Source organism: Neomonachus schauinslandi, chromosome 5 (assembly GCF_002201575.2).
Source record: "Neomonachus schauinslandi chromosome 5, ASM220157v2, whole genome shotgun sequence".
NCBI lineage: Eukaryota > Metazoa > Chordata > Mammalia > Carnivora > Phocidae > Neomonachus > Neomonachus schauinslandi.
The window spans coordinates 122,006,833-122,026,961 of record NC_058407.1 but is presented as its reverse complement, the minus strand read 5'-3'; the positions used below and the strand labels follow the sequence as shown (position 1 = coordinate 122,026,961).

The window sequence follows — 20,129 nt, the reverse complement described above, 5'->3', positions numbered from 1 at the left end:
AACCTATGGTGTAGGTTTAATGTTGTTACCAGTAGGCTTTCCAACTTTTGACTGTATTAAATATGTTTGGTTAGTGTTCAGACCCACCAGATACTGAATTCTATGTAATTGTGACCATAAAACAATAAATCTTCAGGATGCATGTGTATTGCTCATTTTTTAAAGTAAGGAAATCAAAACACTGAGGAGACACACTTGTTTCTGTCTAGTGACTGATTTGGCACTAGAGACATAAGGGAAAAACATTATCCACTAATGATGAGTTCAAAGTTACCGTTCTGTATATAGCTATTTGATTATGTTTGAATAGTAAACCATTTTACTAGTTAAGGTGATACTATACAGATTTCATAATAAGAGAAAGAAACAAAAATTTGATTTAACTGGATATGTTTTCACAAACAAGTTAGGAAAAAATACAAAATATTCAAGTTTACTAAAAAGAGTGGTTTAAAATGGAAAGCAAAATAAAATGTTAAATTGATAAATGACTTTGGTTTTAAACATTTACATTCCTTACTTATTTCTATCACTAAAACAATCATTACAATTAGGCAGATAGAAAGACTTCTCTAAAAATGGTATGATTTTTTAAAGTAATTTATTATAGTCTGTCATAACTTTCTTATTAAATAAAAAAAAAATGTTGTTACCTATAGCATACTTGATCTTGAACCCCACCTGAGTGGGGCTGTTGTCAGATCGGAATCTCAAATACATCACATCTCCTGAGGACAACTGGCTCCTGGGCAAAGATCTCCCACAAACCTTGGAAAGTACTGGTGCATTTGAATCAGCCCCGTCTCTCAACTCAAGGTAATTGGATGTGCAGCTAAAGAGGAAAGAAAATTCCATTTAATATAAAAAAAGTCTGTCACTTTGACGTATTTTCAAAATAAAGACTTCACCAACTTTCTCCAAGAGCAATAGTAAATCATCATTTTTGTAGCAGAAGACACTACGACCATCGTTTTAAGTGGTGTGTCGCTTGAGAATGCTACATAATATTTTTCTAATCATAATATGTTCTTTCATTAGTGGCTCCAAAACGCAGGTGTTATATGTACCACATCAAAGAATGCTGGGGCGCCCGGGTGGCTCAGTTGTTAGGTGTCTGCCTTCGGCTCAGGTCATGATCCCAGGGTCCTGGGATCAAGCCCTACATCGGGCTCCCTGCTCAGCGGGAAGCCTGCTTCTGCCACTCCCACTCCCCCTGTTTGTGTTCCCTCTCTCGCTGTGTCTCTCTCTGTCAAATAAATAAATAAAAATCTTAAAAAAAAAAAAAAAGAATGTTTACTTGTCTTCCCTCCGCATTCGTTTGACAAATACACAAGTCATTCTCAAATTAGTGCCTAGGAATTTCAAAACAAGAAGTACTTTGTTTCATGTGATGATAGGGCACATCTCTTGTGACAAAGACAAATTCTCTCTTGACAGCCCTGCCACCCAGGCTAGTGGAGAGTCTCAGCTGGAATGTTCTGTGTCCATAAAAGTGAGCGAGTATTTACCCAGTATTTCTTAAGAAAGTCAATCAGCCATTTAATGCTCACTGAGTGGGACCGTGGCATTATATCAGGTGCCCGTAAATAGTAAGCAAAAGCTCTTTTACTAAGTTTTGTACCGTACACATATTCTTGCAAATGTATACATACTTTTGTTAAATGAAGAGAAAAATTCAGGGGTTTCTTTTCAGTCAGTATGGTTATTCTCTTTGTATTCAATGCAGTTAAGGCTTACTCCCTGGTTTGTAATCCCGTAAGAATTCTCATTAAAGAGAGGTTGGGAAATTGTACGGTACTTGCCTTAGTCCTTTCTCTGACACTGGTGACCCCTAGTGTCACGTAACACGAATTTCCATTTGTTAAACAGACACTTTATTATTTATGACACTGAGTATGAGGCTGGGAAAATAAATATTCATCTACCAGAGACACTATATTTTTCCTGTGGGAGGAAGAACAGATAACATAAATCTCGAACAGCTATCCTCAGTGTCTCTTGGAGGATGTGCGTGGTGTCAGGAGGGACAAAGTCCGTGTACATAACCTGCTCAGCTAATTTGAGAGTGGCCGGCAGGCAATGTTTTCAGGCTCAAGGTGTAATGCGTGTCCCTTCCCCATTTTTTAGATTTCCTATGCTGAGAAAAGAAATTATTCTCAAACATGACAGCTAGAGAATACTAAGTCTGAGTAGGAGAAAAAGGAAATGGAAGTGACCTACTTGGGTGTTTCTCCAATATTGAACTGATCTTCAAACTGCAGCCTTATGAGCTTTCCAGGAGGAGCAGCTAGGAGCCAAGTGCAATCAGCGTGCTGGGGGTAATTGTCAGGGTGGCCGGGGGAGGTCACATACCCCGCAGAATCCACATCGTGGATGTAGATATTGCCCCCACAGGCTGGTGAGAAACACAGTGAAATCAATCGACAGTCTGGGAAAGAGGATGCAATGCCACTATCTTTTTTTTTTTTATTTTTTGCACTGTCTTATGTCTTTTTTTTTTTTTTTAATTGAAATATAGTCGACACTCAATGCCACACTAGTTTCAGGCGTACAACATAGTGATTTGACAAGTCTACATGATTTCATGTATATGTGGAATCTAAAAAACACAAACACACACACAAAAAGCAGAAACAGACCCATAAATACAGAGGACACACTAGGGGTTGCCAAAGGGGAGGGGAGTGGGGGGACGGGCCAGATGGGTGAAGGGAAGTGGGAGGTCCAGGCTTCCAGTTAGGAAGGAATGAGTCATGGGGATAAAAGGTACAGCATGGGAATACAGCCAAGCGTATTGTAAGAGCCTTGTATGGAGCAGATGGTGATTACACCTGTGGTGAGCACAGCATCACGTCTAGACTTCCCACTGGCATTTTTTAAAGTCTCTTTATCTGTATTTCCAACCTCAATTTCCTTTCATCTGGATTTACCCTCATTCTCTTTTTAAGCAAATAGATTCTGAACTTGCTATCAGGGGAGCTACCAAGTGTGTCACTTTCTAATTTGCCCAACTGTAAATTCTCTTAGAAAATTTCTCTCTTCCTTAAAGCCAGCAAAATGCTTCTGGTGCACAGTGCATGCAGCAGAACATCATGGAAGCATTAGTATACATTTGCCACAGAGATAAGCACATGAATGCAGTAGCGCTTATAACTTCCCACTGACTGGGCAGTTCAATAGAAAGATGTGGAGCTGGGATCTTGATGTTTAAAAGACTAAGCAGATATATATTTGCACAACTCTGTGGGCATTCGCTCATTATGTTTCTTCAGGATTGAGATGCATTTGAAGAGTAAGAGATAACCGGGATGAGAGAATTTATTAGCCAGTTTCTGGGAGAAGATAAATGGGTTTTTTACACTTCTTTTCTAAAAAACCAAAGTATGTGAAAATACAATCCAGGCCAGAGTAAACCGGGTGCTTACAACACCAATGAAATGAACCTATAAGTTAGCCTCACAGATACATGGATCTTGACATTTATTTCTGCTGTCATTCAGTCACTTATGGTCCTGAATTTTGCCATTACCCAGAATGTTTCTTGTCTCTGAACCCCTAAACTGCAGACTCTTCTGACTGCCTTTAACTCCCTTGCTCTTGGCCCTTCCTTTAGACTCACCTTGCAAAAGAACCCAGTATCAAGATTGTATGCTATTCAAACCATTTGCGGAAATCAAGGCCTCGAAACACGTGCCTCCACTCTCAACACTGCAAGCAACCCTACTTTCTCACAGAAATATAACAGCTCTGTGAGACTTGACTCTCTGCCCTCAACCCTTATTCCCCCTGCTCTTTCTGGAGCCTCACCACACCACTGAAGGAGTTCTCCTTCAGAGTACGATGGAAGAAATCAGATGAGGACACTCCCTCAATTGGTTACCGCCCTTAAGAAATGTATCTGCATCTCTGCCTCCTTTGTCTTCCCCTGCACACCGTCTTCCTGTACATCGGGTCGGCCTCCCACTCCACTGTCTCCTCAGGGACCGTGCTCTATGGAGGCCCTTCCCTTACCCTGTGTGCTCTCTCTCTCTCTCTCTCCCTCTCTCTCAATCCTGGTCCCCTCCCCGCCCTCACTCTCACCTTGCTCCTCACATCCTCCCGCTCATCACATGCTCAAGTCAGATACACTCACCTTCTCTGCTCTCACCGCCCGCTTTCCTCCTTCCCCCTTCACTTTTCAACCCCATCAAAGCACTCTGGTTGCCTCACAGTCCTGTACCCAAGCATCTAGTTCATCTTTATTTTATGTCCACAACATTTAAACTAGTTGATCACATCTCTCTCTCCTTTCAATTTTTGTCCCCCAGCTGTTTGGACACTGAGCTCCTCCTCCTTTTATCTCACACCATTCCTCCTTTGGTCCCTGGGCGCCTCTTTCCAGGTGTTTTCCAGACACTGGAAGTTTGTAACTCTTCATCCCCACCACCTATTTCACCCATCCCCCTCCCACCCCTTCCCCTTTGGCAACCACCAGTTGGTTCTCTATATTTAAGAGTCTGTTTGTTTGTTTGTTTTTTAGATTCCACATATAAGTGAAATCAAATGGTATTTGTCTTTCTATGACTGGCTTATTTCACTTAGCAGAATAATCTCTAGGTCCATCCATGTTGTCCCAAATGGCAAGGGTTCACTGTTTTCAAGGCTGAATTGTGTATATATATACCACATCTTCTTTATCCACTCATCTGTGAATGGACAATAGGTTTTGAAATCAAAAGAACTTTAAGTCTAATAGTAAAGGCAGAAAGATGGGGAGCAGGTAATGGCCATACCATTCTTATACAAAAAGAGGGTCCACAAAGGAATAAAAGAATCACAGCGTTTATAAATAAACCCTTAGTGTACCTGAATTATCACCAAATATTGACTTTAAAAATGTAATTTAAGACTGTAACTCAAGATTCTATCATGGGAAAGTAGAGTTCTGTGGGACCAGCTGATGTCTACTCACTAGACATAAGGCACTGTTACTCTATGAAGCCTCAGTGCCCAGTGACATTCTGCCCACGTAGGATTCAGCAGCCCAGCTCAGCAGATCTCGAGATAGAGAGGGGTAACAAACTCTCAACCTATAAAGTAATGGTGCTGGTATTCACAGAGCTGTCTTTAAAGGCTCCTTCCAAGTGCCAGAGCTGTATGTAGTGGGAAGTAACAGAAGTACATTCCCAGTAATCATGGAACCTACCCAAGCTATTAGATGATTTTGTGTGTCATTTGGTAGACCCTTATTTCTTCTCCTCTTCCAGAATAAACAAATTATGCTGACATTTTAAAATCCCATATTTTAGAGAATATGCAGTAAAATATAGATATATAAATTAGATTATTTTTATTAGATTATATTAGATTTTATATAGATATATAAAATTTAGATTAATATGTTTTTTAAAATATACTCAGGAATCTGGGATTGTGGTCTTATGATTATCCTGAAATCCATATTATCTAATTTGGGGGGGGAAAGCAAAGATTTATTCTCTGCTAACATTACTCTCTCTTTTGAAACTATGCTTATTTACTTATTTATTCAATTAAACATTATATAAAAATAAATGTCATAAAATTAAGTCATTACAGCAGAATTAAATATAATTTTAATCAAGTGTAATTAAGCAAAGGTAATTAAAGATCACCACTGTAATATATAATTAAGTGGGTAATAACAGAATCAGAGGAGTATGTGTTCATTTTAAAAGAAAGCATACAAATGATTATAAAACAATGTAATTATCATTCTTACAATGTTTCCATAACTGAATGTAACTTATAATTAGACATGGTATAATAGAAAGGACTAAGAAATTTCAGGGTATCTGTAAGATCAGTTTAATTTATACTTATGGAGAATTTTACTTTATTCATTCTCTTGATAAGTACTCTTAGAAAAAATCTAAGCCTCATTTTACTTATCTGTAGAATTGAAATGATACCTTCCTTAAAAAGTAGCCATGATGAGATACTGAATGTATCAAGAATATAGTAAAGTACCTGAAAACAGGTAGCTATTCTTGTTAAATTATTATTCTTACTTTAGAAAAGAAAACTTCACACATTTTTCCTCAGATCTATTTAAACAAGGAAGACCAAGCAACTGCAGGAAAAATATGGGCATTATGCTTTATGAAAATACTTACCTAAACTTTTTGCCTCATATTTGATCTTAAATCCTTGCCCTCCATTACTAGCATCAGAAATAAACTGAACAAACATTTGATTATCTGAGGTGAACAGAGTGGAGGAAGGATGACTGCCACAAAAATGACCATTTCCTCCATGGAGTCCCAAGGGTGGAGAATAGATATCAGGTCCATTTTTCAGCTAGGAACACAAATGAAAATTGCATAAATTCCTTCATATTGAGAGAGATGGAGTGCCCAAGTCCTATCAATTCACGTCCCAGGAGAGAAGAATCACCATTTTGTTTTTTGAATGAAGACTGCAAAGATAATAATTAGAAAAGGTAGCAAGCATGACCTACCACCAAGTAGTCCCCCTGACTGCAAGAAGAATCTTCATTTGGAATCTGGAAGGGCTGTTCAAAATGGACAGCAATGGTCAGACCACTCTGAACCAAAACGTGCCAAGAGCAATTGAGGTTGGGACTGTAGGTCTCCGGATACTGAGGGGATGTGATAATCCCTCTGTTTGCATGCAAATATCCACCACAACCTTTCCAAGAAGAAACAAAGGTAATTTATTTAAGTGACATTTACAATGGTATTTTTATGCTTTCCTGTTTTTCTTGAGGATTTTTAAAGTGTAGGCAATAGAAATGTGGTTTGAAACTAACTGGGACCAAAGTATAAGAAATGATTAGCCTAACAACCATTTGTTGAGCACAGATGACCGGGTACTCATTTTGTGGTTTCTCCTAAGATCAGGATACAGAAATAAGCAACAGAGACAAATTACTTTCAGAAGCTTACTTTATAGATGAGTAAGACATACAATAAACACATATATAATATGTGGGATGGGGATAAACTGTACAAAGAAAAGTTAATAGGGGGAGGGAGAATGGCATAGTATTGTCTGGGGAAGTTAGAGAAGGCTGCGGTGTTACGGTATCACCTGAACAGAGACCTGAAGAAATGAGGGATCAAGCCATACGGCTTTGTGAGAGAAGAGGGTTCCAGTTCAGAAAACACTTGGTGTAAAGGCTTGAGTGGTACATCATGTAAGTCAGAATTAATGAGACAACAGTGAGTGATCCCAAAGAAAGCAGGGCTAGGTCATTCAGGAAACTGAAAGGACTTATTTTAAGTAAGATAGGAAGACATTCAAGGGTTTTGAGCATCAGAATGGCACGACCTGACTTAGAGTTTAAAAGCATCGCTCTGTCTGCGATACTTAGACTGTAAGGGGGGCAGGCAGGGAAACGCACAGGCAGGGTGTCCAATAAGGAGATGACTGCCTGAGTCCAAGGAGAGATGATACATAGGACCTGGACTAGGGTGGTAGCAGGAGAAAGGTGGGAAGTGGCTGGGCTCTAGATATATTGGGAAGGTAGAATCATTGTGATCTGTTGATGGTTAGGACGCAGGATGAGAGAAAGAGAAGGATCAAGAATGACGTCAAGATTTTTGGCTTAAGCAACTAGAAAGAATGTACTTTCCATTTATCAAGATGGTGAAGAGTGTGGAATGAGCAGGTTTGGAGGGTGGAAGGGGGTAGGAAAGCAAGAGTTCAGGCTTCACATGTTAAACTGGAAATACCTTCCAGACATGCAGCCGTCCAGCATGTGGGTGTGCACGTGCACACACACACTTATGTACATTTATATGTGCACACGTACATCTGTCAGACACATGAACAGGAGAGAGAGAGAGGTTGGAAGAGGAAGAAGAGAGTGGATGGAGGGAGCAGGCATTAATTTGCCCATTGTCAGGGGCTGAGCAACTCAATGAGGGAGTGCAGCGAGTTCACACAACCACTTAAATCACAGGTGGAAATTTATCATAAGTCTAATTTCAAAGCCCATTCTCTTAAACCACTATGCAGCCTGCTTCCCTGAGTGTGAAGAAGATAATTTATCTTCCATTGCTCCCTACTCTGTAAAGGACATATATAACAGTGCAGGAAAATATTAGATAAATTTTTAATGTCTATATCGAGACATTAAATTTAAATTTAAAATTTAAATTTAAAATTATGTTTTTTGGTTAAAAGCATGAGCGTCTTTCAATATTCCATATTTCATGGACTACTTCTTTAATTTTAATCTTGTTTGGCTTTAAACTTATTATTGGACTTCCCATTTTATCAAGTTTTGAAAGTCTCGATCATACTGCACATGATTGCCACCCATGTATTGTGCACATTCTCTGACTCGTCAAACTTATATTCCAAGAGAAAAAAATTCTTCTGGCCAACCCTCCAATGAGTTGTTTAAACCAAGAGCTTTCTGAAGATATCTTGCTTTCCTTTGGCTATTTCTTAGACTGAAGATTACTCTGACTTATTTTTCCTTCGATGTGTTATGGATAAGTGCTGTCTAGTTCTGTTCTAGCTGAAGCCCTTGGCTAGGCTGAAAAATTGTTTTAAAGATCTCATTCTTGGGCCTACCAGAACACACCTCCTTTTTTTGGGCAGGGGGAGGGGAAGATGTCCCACCCAGAGACCTGAAGGCAGGGGATCCTTATGTACCACTTGGCCACTGTTTTTTGGATCAGACTCAGTAGCTAACATAGGATAGCCATCCAGAGGCTGGGCAGAGAACCACGTGAAAAATAAGCAGAGTATGTTAGAGAAAGAGAGAGAGAGAGAGATGATGAGGTGAGATGACATGACGTGACACACAAAAAAACGAGCATATTACTTTTGTGAAAGGATGCATTGAAGCCCGCTCCAGTTATACTGAAGTCCGAGGTGAGCCGGATGAACATGTACTCTCCAGTGGACCGGATGGGTCCAGGGATCTCTCTGCCACAGAGAACTGCTAGCTGCGGGGCCAGGTTACTGTCTCCTACACCAAAGAAAGGAAGTGTCAGCGGCAGAATGCGGTGTCTTCAGAATCTCCTCCACCATCCTTTGCAACCCAGACAAAGCAGCTCACACATTTTTCTCAGAACATCACCCATCCTAGGAGATCATGAGGTTCTCAAATACAAGGATACTCCAGGGATTACATCATTCTGGCTTCAGCTCCTAATCGTGCTGTCTACCTTTTGCTTTACCCTTTATGTTAAAATCTCCTTTGACAGTTCCCATCGTCTTTCTAAAAACTGGATGACAGTTCTCCCTGGCACTAAAACTCAAAATCAGGGTACGTGGAGGTTGGGAAATTATGGAGGAGTAGTGCTGTAATGTATGTTAGAGACTCAGCTAAATCACTCTGATGGCTGAAGGTCAAGTATGTAAAAGAGTACTTCAGCCTCAGATCTTATACTAATGTTGTAAAGTCATTTGCCAAGAGGTGTGCTACATTTATATGACCCTCTCTTCAGCTCCAGAGGGTTTTTTAGTTGTGACTGTGTTTTTGTGGGTTTTTTAAACTTTCCATTTGTTTGATGTGGTTTATTCCTTTTGCTATTAAAAGAACACACTTATGTCCACCTGTGTGGAGGATGAAAAAAGACCGTTTCAGCAAGTGTGCCCTCCAGGGAGAGAAGCAAAGGACAACTGGGTCACCTCATGGTTCTTTTTCCTTTTTACTACTCTTGGATATAAGCAACTTGGAACAAAGCCACAATCAAAGCCAGAGTGGAGCAAAGGAAATTATAAAATATTTGGATTCCTTGGCTGGGAAAACACATGGTTTTCTTCTCCCTCTAAGGAAAATAATTAATAAACTTCAAGCTATTCTAAAAATAGAATATGAGACATGAGGAAATGTGCCCCTTTAATGCAACCAGCAAAACGAATCCCTTTGATATTGATCGCCATCTAAAACTCACTCATTGTTAATTACTTCAGAAAACAGGGTATTGTCTGGGATTACAAATGCAATGGCATAGCTATATGGAGGAGACGCCTGAAAGGTATTCTTTGCAGGGTTTCTGACCTCTGGAAATTTTTGTGTTTTTTACAATTCAAAAGTTTCTCTCTATAACTCCTTTTGCACTTGCTATCTTCACTGTAATATTTTGCTATACATTTTGCCCCAAATTGTTTTTGTTGACTTATTCTCTGTCTATATCACAAAATGTTGAAGTTTATTGTACGTTGTTATTTATATCATAGGTGCATATTTTCTCTCTCAGTGAGACAGGGTAGGGTCTACTGATTTTTCTTTTCTGAACTTCACCTCAGATTGTCTGATGAAACAATGCTTATCTCTAAATAATTACTTATTGGTTGCCTAACTGATGAGTTGGTAGATAACCCAATAACCATATGATGGTTTGTTTCTCCCCCCAGTATCCATAGTAAATGCTGAGGTATTTCTAGAACCTTCTATAACTTTACCATATGGATTGTGGCAGGGATGAACCTGATTTTTAAAGAGAGGGGAAAATCAAATGTAAAGAACCAGGGCTACAGGGTAGTCTGGTGATTCTCTTTCTACTCGAGACTCCTCATTTTAGAGATGTGGAAACCGAGGCCAAGATTACCAATAGCTGACATTTATCAAGCAATTATTATTACTACTTTGAGTGCTTTACATGTAATATCAAACTGTATCTTCACAATAACACTATTAGGTAGGTATTTTTATTATCTCAATTTTGTAAACAGGAAACAGTCTTAGGAAAGATATATTATTTGCCCAAGGGCACAGAGTATAGAAGTCAACAGGGATTTAAAACACTAGCTAAATAACTCCAGATGCTCAAACTATGCTATGAGATTTCTCTAGGATCACAAAGGAAGTACATTTTATATCTATAAATAATAGAAGGGTTACTGATTTTTGAAAAAATTATTTTTTTGCCTTCCCCCCCTTCTTCTGTTTCCCCCCCCCCAGGGCCGCTGTAGTTTCACAGAACCTCAATTTGGGGGAATCTTAGGTATGTAAACTTTGTTGGTACATGGTCTGGAAAAAATGGATTCAGTCTTGAATCATCACAATCCTGTAAAAAAATGAATAAGCAGGTAAGAGAGTGCCTCAGGTCTCCCAGGAAGGTGCAGGGCCCTCTCTGAGGTGGCCCAGGAATGTCCATAGCCCGCTTAGGACCAAGGGCCACAGGCTGAAGGCCTGTGATGACTGGTCAATGGCACAAGTGGCCTCTAAGTATTATTGCTTGTGGTCAATGGCTTTAGATATTTGCTTCAGAATGTGATATGCCACTGCTACTCAGAAGCAAAAAACCCTGTCTGAATGAAGAATGAACAATCGGAGTGGGGCTTGAAATTTCATTCTAAATGTAGACTAAACACTGTGCAAATGAACAAAATACCTACCAACCGCTACAGTCGGCACTCAATAGCTACTTCTTGAGTGAGTAAAGAAACATATGAGGAACTAATGAGCCTATTCAGTACCTACTCATGTTGTGAATAAAAATCTCTTCCAATAGGTCACACTCTAATTTAAAACACTGTCATTGTTTTGGCATATAAGTCAATTTGCTGAGCTCCCAAGCTCTATGTCTCAGTAAGAACACTTCCAGTCTATAAAGAGTTTATGATGAAACCTATTTTAAAAATATCTCTAGCAAAGTAAATTGAAATCTAAATTAAACAATTCTGAATTCCACATCTATAAAATGCCAGGACTTTTGCTCGGGAATTTTGCATGTATTATGTTCCCTGATATAACAATTCCAAGAAGTAGATATTGGTCTCTCTTTCACAGACAATAAAGCAGACTTGGAGACATTTAGTATTTTGTGCAAGGTCACACAGATGAAGAAGAAAACAACTCCCAGGCTTCAGGCTTCTAAGAAAAATTATTGGTGAAACAAAAAGCAACTCAATAGAAAGTGAATGTTAAAAGAGTAACCATAATTTACTTCATTACTGGAGTTACCTACTGAAGATATTTTTTTAAAGTTTCTACCAGATTCTGAACACTCAGAATATGTGTGCAAGGACACACTCATTTCATTATGTGAAAAGTTTTAAATTTTAACATCCACAGGAATGCCTTGATGTGAGAAAAGATAATTTCTCTGGGCAATGTGCTAATAGCTGATGGTTGATAGGAAAAGGGGGGAAAGATAAGATTTATCATCTCATCTCATTTGTATGTTTGATTTGAGTCTTGGTGCCCAGCCTCAACAGAAGGAAAATAAAGCCCTTCTGCCATTTCCTAACTGTACTTCATGAAAGTCTAGGGTTGAGGGGATAAGGGAGACAAGAGCTTGCATACGAGTAACCTCTGGGCAAAAAACAAACACATGTTTGGTCCACAATATGCTCTGAAGCATTTTTCATTAATTTCCAAAATCTAACAATTGGGAAATTCATAGAAAATTCTGTATCTTTCATATCTCTTAGAAGACAGGAAGCTAAATAACACTGAGCCTGCCTTCTTAGTAGCTGCTCCTTTGAGGCTGTTCTCCAGTTTTGTTTTGTTTTTTTTTTTTTAAAGATTTTATTTATTTGACAGAGAGAGATACAGCGAGAGAGGGAACACAAGCAGCGGGAGTGGGAGAGGGAGAAGCAGGCTTCCCGCGGAGCAGGGAGCCCGATGCGGGGCTCGATCCCAGGACCCTGGGATCATGACCCGAGCCGAAGGCAGACGCTTAACGACTGAGCCACCCAGGCGCCCCGAGGCTGTTCTCCAGTTTAACACTTCCCTAGTTATGTTCCCTGTTGTCTAGTTAGGCATGTGAGGTCTTAATGTCTTTAACATGGCAGGTAGTGGTCCTCAAACTTTAGAGACTATCAGTATCATCTGGAGGCAGGGACAAGGGTCAGGCAAGTGAAGTACTCGCATCACGGGCAACATTCAGGGAGGGGCCAAAGACCTTAGAAATCAAGATAAGTCATATTTTAGTGCAATATTTTAAAAATTAAAATTTAATGTAAAATGGTCAAAATACCAAAATTTTAAACCAAGGTAGAATCTGACCCTGCAGTTTGCGCAATCCTGCCTTATTTTCCTCACCCTAAACACGGCCCGCCTGGAAGGCTTTTTAAATCATAGATCTAGGACCCATCCGGAGAGTTTCTACTTTAGTAGGTCTGGGGTGTGGCTGAAAGATTTGCATTTCTAACAAGTTCCCTGGTGACACTGATTCTGCGGGGCCCGGGTCTGGGGACCGCACTGTGAGAAACACTGATCAGAGGATGGGGCTTTCCTCTTCTCCAGCCATGTGAATTGCGAAGCACAATTTTGTACATGTTGCATCTTAGTATTATGCCGCTAATTGCATTGCAACACCACACCTGTGCATAGAGGAAAAGATCAAAAATGTTAGCCCTTAATTCTGACTATTCTACCCAAAGATTCAGTAGACAAAGAGAATTGAATATATTGCAATTATATACGCTTTTTCACACTTGGATCTGAAAGCCATAGGTCTAAAATATCAAAATTTATCTCCAAGGCCTTTCATCAAGAAAGCAGCACCACCTGGAAACTCAGACCATTACTTCCTACTTAAGCTAAAGGCAGGGCTTTTTCTTAGGAATGTAATGCTGTCCCTAACATAGTATGTGCATTCGTTTGTTACAGAACATTTAATACTTTCCTTACAATTTCCCTAAATTTCTTTAGAAATTGTAGCCAACTCTGGTGCCTTCATTGACCATGATATCTGGGAACTTCCATATAAAACGGATGGAGACAGCAAACAAGTATTATCATAATTGAATGTAACTATGTGTGAGGGCTGAAACTTGGCCGTTTTTTGTTTTGTTTAAATGTTTCTCACCATCTCTTATGACAAGTTTGTCATAGTCACAAGTTCTGTGAGCTTCGATGTCCAGGGAAAGGATATTAAGTTCCACAGTAGAATCTGGAGCCTGAATAAGCCACATGCAGTCAACATTGTTACTGTAGCTTTCGGGCCAGCCGGGGGAGAAGAGAAAGACCGGCGCATCTCCTGTCCTCAGGAAGCCACCACAAGCACCTGTTGAAGAAAAAATAACACCTATGAAATACCTCCCATGGGAGAGAATGTAGCACGTTCATTTTAAAGTGGCGGACCTGAACCTAGAGGAAACAACTAATTAAAACAGAGTTCTCAAAGAAATCTAGAAATATTTTCTTAAACCTGCTGACTCACACAGCTGTGATTTCCCTTAATTTTTTGTGTAAGAAAAACACACTTTATTCTGCTTTTCTCACCATAGTTTTGCACACACCCCATTTATTGATTAGTGTCTGTTATTTGTTGAGCATGAAGTTAGTTCATGTAGAAGACCCTATTATGATTCTATTGTTACTATTATTTATGTATCCTCTGGACTTCAATCTTCACTTTTTCAGCATAGCTATTCACCATGTAATTTATATCTGGGCAGCCTTGAAATAATTTTCAATTTGGTGAAATGTATAACAACAGCTTTTATTTCTGACTCAGTTTGTTTAAAATTAGTTTTATTGAACTATTCTGTAGATCTCATAAAACTTACCCTTTTAAAATATACAATTCAGTGGGTTTTAGTATATTCACAAAGTTCTGTAACCATCATTGATCATTTTAGAACACCTTCACCATTCCAAAAGACATTTCAAACCCATTAACACCGATAGCTTGCCTGTTTTCCACTCTAGCAGTCCATGGGAACCACTAATTGGCTTTCTGCCTCTGTCTATGGATTTGCCTGTTCTTGACATTTCATGTATATATATTCATACAATATGTGATTAGCTTTTGTGGTGAGCTTCATTCACTTAGCATCATGTTTTAAGGTTCATCCGTATTGCAGCAGGCATCACATCAGTATTTCCTTCATTCGCTCATTTCCTTTTTTAAGGCTGACTAGTACTCCACTGTGTGGATATACCGCATTAAGTTTTATCAGCTGTTAGACATTTGGGTTGTTTCTGCTTTTTTCATTATTATGAATAATGCATCTATGGACATTCAGTGTATAAATTTTTGTGTGGACATATGTTTTCAATGCCATTAGGTATATGACTAGGAATTTAATTGCTGGATCATATGGTAACCCTGTGTTTCCATTTTTGAGGAACTGCTAAACTGTTTTACAAAATGGTTATATCTTTTTATATTTTTACCAGCAATACACAGGGTTCCAATTTCTCCACATCCTTGCCAACGCTTGTTATTGTTTGTCTTATTGATTATAACCATCCTAGTGAGTGTTAAATATATGTCTTCTAGTATACCACTTTAATTCACTTGTTCTTCTTTTTACTATATATTTTTTAAGTTATCTTCTCAGTGGTTGTCTAGGGATTACAATTAGCCTTTTAATTTGAATCAGTATAGTTTGGATTAATATTAATTTAGTAGTTTGAATAGTATATAAAACTTTGCTCAAATATAATTCCATTCCAACCCTCCCATCTTTTGATGCTATTATTGTCATAAAAAATATATATTTAAACATTACAAACCCATCAACATAGTTTTATAGTCATTGCTTAATGTCTTTAAATCAGACAGCAAAATAAAAAATCTACAAACAAAAGTACATTTATAACATCTTCATATTTACTTATGTCGTTATCTTACTGTTTAGTAGTAGTGAAAACATGCTATAGTACTTTCATTTCAGCCTGAAGGCCTCCCACTAGAATTTCTTGTATAGTAGATCTGCTAGCAATAAATTCTCTGAATTTTCAATTTATCTGGGAGTGTTTTAATTTCTCCTTAGTTTGGAGGATACATTTGATAGGTAAGGATTTTTAATCAACAGTCTTTTTATTTCAGCACTTTGAATATGTCATTCCACTGCCTTCTGGCCCTCATGGTCTCTGATGAGAAGGGAGGTAGTAATCTCATTGAGGACTCCTTTTATACAATAGGTCACTTTCTCTTGGTCCTTTGAAGATGATCACTTTTTCTCCAGCTTTGATATTTTGTGATGTGTCTAGGTGTGGATTTCAGTGAGTTTATCCTATTTGGAATTTACTGAACTTCTTGGATGTTGGAGATTGGATGTGTAGATTAATATTTTCTATCAAACTTGGGAAGTATTCTGACACTATTTCTTCAAATATTCTTTGTTCCGCTTTCTCTCCCTCTTCTTCTGGGATTCTCATTGTACATATGTTAGTATAACTGATAATTTTTGCGGTTCTGTACAGTTTTTTCAGCCTTTTTCTTTCTTTCTAGCGGACAGGCTAATCTCAATTGATCTATCTTCAAGTTCACTGATTCATTCTTCTGCCTGCTCAAATCTGTCCTTGAGCCTCCCCAGGGATTTTTTTTCCCCCCAATTATGATACATTTCAACTCTAGAATTTCTAATTGGTTGGGTTTTTTTCTTTTAATAATTTCTATCACTTTATTGATATTTTCTATTTGGTGATACATTATTCCCATATTTTCCTTTAATTATTTAGACATGATTCCTTTTAACTTTTTAACATATTTATGATAGCTAATTCAAAATCTATGTGTGTTGGAATATGTCTTTAAGGCTCTAGCAGGCAGTTTACAACTCTGCCTTAGACTTTGTTTCCTGCTTACACAGATCCTCAAGATCATATAGAGGTAAGAGTTTAGGGCTCTCTTGTGTCTTTTCTTGGACATGTGCACAGCTCTGCATGTGTGTGTGGCTTTCTAGATTCCCAGATGTATGTCAGAGTTTTCCAAAGCTCCCTATGAATATCTCATTCCCCAGGTTTTTCTTTTACAGTTTTATTCAGTCTCTTGTTACCTGCAGCTGGTATCACTGCCACATGCAATTGTGATGTTAAACAATTGCCACTGATTGTTTTCCACAAACACACTGGGGATAGAGCTATTGGCACTGAACAACCTCTGAGGCAGGTCAAATGAAGACAAGTCCTGAGACTAGAGCTCTCCTAGGAAGTTGCCAGATAGGTCAGATAATGGTAATTCCTAGGGAATAGGGTGTTTTCTATAGCTCCAAACCTGTTCTATCCCTTCCAATAGTTGCTAGGCTGCTGGTTTTCACAACTACCATAGTTGTGAGGATACTGAAAGGCAACTACAAAGCTGAGGCAAGGGGAGAGATGGAAATAGGGAGAATTAAGATGCCAGAAAGTTGACTCTTTCACTGAGATTTAGCCATCATCCTTGAATAAACACTCTTTAGACTGTAGCAAGTTTTGATTAATTTCCAGAGTTCTCAGAAGTTGCTTTTGACAATGTTCTCATTGTTTTTACACAGGAACGGATTTTCAGAGATCCTTACTCCACCATTCCAGAGGTTTATATCAGTACATGTTTGAATCTTACTAGGACCACCAGGAAGTGAGTGTAAAATTTTACAGGACTACGTCCTAATTCCTTTATCCTATTACTACATAGGCTACAGAAGTAAAGAAAAAAGAGACAAATGAGAGCAATTTTCAAGTGAAAGAGCTGAATATTACTCAGTGTCTTCAAATGTTAAGATTTTCCTTTATGTGAAATATTTCTTATCTTGAATTTATAAAAGGCAGTTGTCACACTAACGATGGGTCATTAGTCTTTTTGGTCAAATATTCATTTATCCTCATTTCCAAACACATGGTGAAATTACACATCCTGATACTTTTGTGGTTGAATGAGGTCATTTGACCAGTTTGAGCCAATGACTTATGAGCAAAATGACTTGTGTCACTTTTAAGATGAGCACTTTTACACTGAGATATGCCAGGGCTCTCTGTCCTCCTGCCATGATCACAGTCAATGCCCCAGACAATGTCAGGTCTGTGTTATGAATGATACTGATGACAAGGCACCTAGTTAATCTAAAAGGGATGTTTCTCACAAACCAGAAAGAAACTATTGTTTTTCAGCAACTCAGAGTTTGGAATCATTTGTTACTGCAACATAACTGAACATGTCCTGACTGATATGCTGACTAACGTTTTCCTACTCGACAGGTTTAATTTCCTTCAGATGATCCTAGGTCACATTAAGCTCAGTTTCCTTTGCTTGCTTTTCTTCTGCCTGTACCACCTGCTTTGTCATTAAATAATTTAATTACTATATTGTTATTTAACAGACATATGAATACTTTGTTTTTCCCAATTATTTTTAAGCTCCTGGAGAGTTGAGATCATATCTTTGTTTCTTTATTTAGTCATCTTGGTATATCTATAACAAATCCTCAATAAATGTTTATTGAATTAAACTAAACCTATGTATGTGTAAGAAATGCTGATGGTACAATGTTCAATATATTAATACATTTTAAAATGTTAAGGTTTTTTTTTTAGTTTTAATGAATCTTTCAGAATGTTCTAGATACCTAGTAAATTATAAAATTCTCTTACCTTTTCACTTTCCTTTTCCCCTGTTCTTTTTTTTTTTAAAGATTTTATTTATTTATTTGACAGAGAGAGACACAGTGAAAGAGGGAACACAAGCAGGGGGAGTGGGAGAGAGAGAAGTAGGCTTCCCATGGAGCGGGGAGCCTGATGCAGGGCTCGATCCCAGGACCCTGGGATCATGACCTGAGCCAAAGGCAGATGCTTAACAACTGAGCCACCCAAGTGCCCCTCCTTTTCCCCTGTTCTTGACTGAGGAAAATGAGATTTATGATACTGTATTTGCTTATCCACTTAAATCATATAATTACAGAGCATAAGTATGAGAAGAAAATTTTTCATTTTTTGAGTACTAAATTATATTTGTTTATATAATATTTTGCATGAATAAGTGATTCCTTTTCTAACTTGAGATTTGTGGATACAAAAAAGGCTTAGCTCAAGTTTACTTACGAGAGCTTTCCAGAATTAAATGGATAGCTCTAAATTACATTTGGCAATCTTGTTGATGGTTCTTTGCTCTTAGATAAGTAGATTAATATTTTTGGAAAGAAATTCATATTTAATATTATGGTAGCATCTTGTAAGGGAGGTGAAAATAACATCTCAGAACAGAATACTCTAGGGGCATTAAATAAAAACAAGTATGAATTATACCTTTATAATTTTTCTCTGCCAATACAAATTCCCAAGAAGCTAGAAAAAAATAGACTCTAATCTTTTAGGATCTGTGTAGTCTTAGAACAAGTTCAAAGTTTGAATATTCTTCAATGAGAACCTATGGTAACGTGTCTCAATCAGGTATAGTTGATTGTGGATGAGGGGTTTAGGGGTGCCAACCATGTAACTTTTTTTAAAGTAGGCTACATGCCCAATGTGGACTTGAGCTCATGGCCCTGAGATTAAGAGCCATGTACTCTACCAACTGAGCCAGCCAGGCACCCCAAAAATCCATGTAACTTTTGACTCCCCAAGAACTTAATTACTAATAGCCTACTGTTGACCAGAAGTTTTACTGATGACATAAACAGTCAATTAACACATATTTTGTGTGTTATGTGTATTATATGCTGTATTCTTATAATAAATAAGCTAGAGAAAAGAAAATGTTAAGAAAATCACAAGAAAGAGAAAACACATATACAGCCCTGGACGACTGTGTTTATTGAAAAAAATTCTCATATAAGTGGATTTTTTTAATCCCATGCAGTTTTAAACCTGTGTTGTTCAAGGGTCAACTCTATACCAAGGACTGACAATATCCTCCAAGAAATGTCTGACAAACCTTTATGTCACCCCATAAAAGCCATTCAAAATTGTTTAACAAATTATTAAGGAAAAATTAGTCTCCCCAAACACTGCTTACTGAGGGGATTAAGGAGGTCTTAAACATAGTAAAATAAAACTTTAACAATTAGGCTAATTTTACCATGAAACATTAAGGTTTGCAACCAATAAGGAGAAAGTGAAGCATTTCTAAAAGTACATTTAAAATGAAATATAGAGGAAACACAGTTACTTCTCCCTACTAGTTGATCCATAATGTTGTATGTGTGTTTTTGTATGTGTGTGAGCACGCATAGTATTTACAAATCAAATTTTCAGAGATATCTAAAGGGATCTCTAGAAATTATAAGTAGGAGCATCTGGCTGGCTCAGTCGGTTAAGCGTCTGACTCTTGATTTCGGCTCACGTCATGATGTCAGGGTCGGGAGATCCAGCCCTGCATCTGACTCCATGCTGAGTATATTGGGCTCAGCACTGAGTGTGGAGCCTGCTTAAGATTCTCCCTCTCTCTCTGCCCTCCAACCCCCTTGTGTGCCCTCTCTATCAGAAAGAAAGAAAGAAAGAAAGAAAGAAAGAAAGAAAGAAAGAAAGA

The 20,129-nt window shown here is 38.2% G+C and overlaps 1 protein-coding gene across 1 annotated transcript in view; it reads right to left on the bottom strand.

Moving 5' to 3' along the window:
• Window positions 1-20,129, bottom strand: part of CUBN (cubilin) — a 267,642-nt gene that overhangs the window by 82,014 nt on the left and 165,499 nt on the right. Inside the window, exons 40-45 of the mRNA XM_021696706.1 lie at window positions 13,764-13,961; window positions 8,819-8,965; window positions 6,479-6,669; window positions 6,135-6,318; window positions 2,221-2,395; window positions 654-832 (exon numbers count right to left, since the gene is read on the bottom strand). Of these exons, the coding sequence (XP_021552381.1) occupies window positions 654-832; window positions 2,221-2,395; window positions 6,135-6,318; window positions 6,479-6,669; window positions 8,819-8,965; window positions 13,764-13,961 (1,074 nt within the window). The remainder of the gene's footprint in view (window positions 1-653; window positions 833-2,220; window positions 2,396-6,134; window positions 6,319-6,478; window positions 6,670-8,818; window positions 8,966-13,763; window positions 13,962-20,129) is intronic.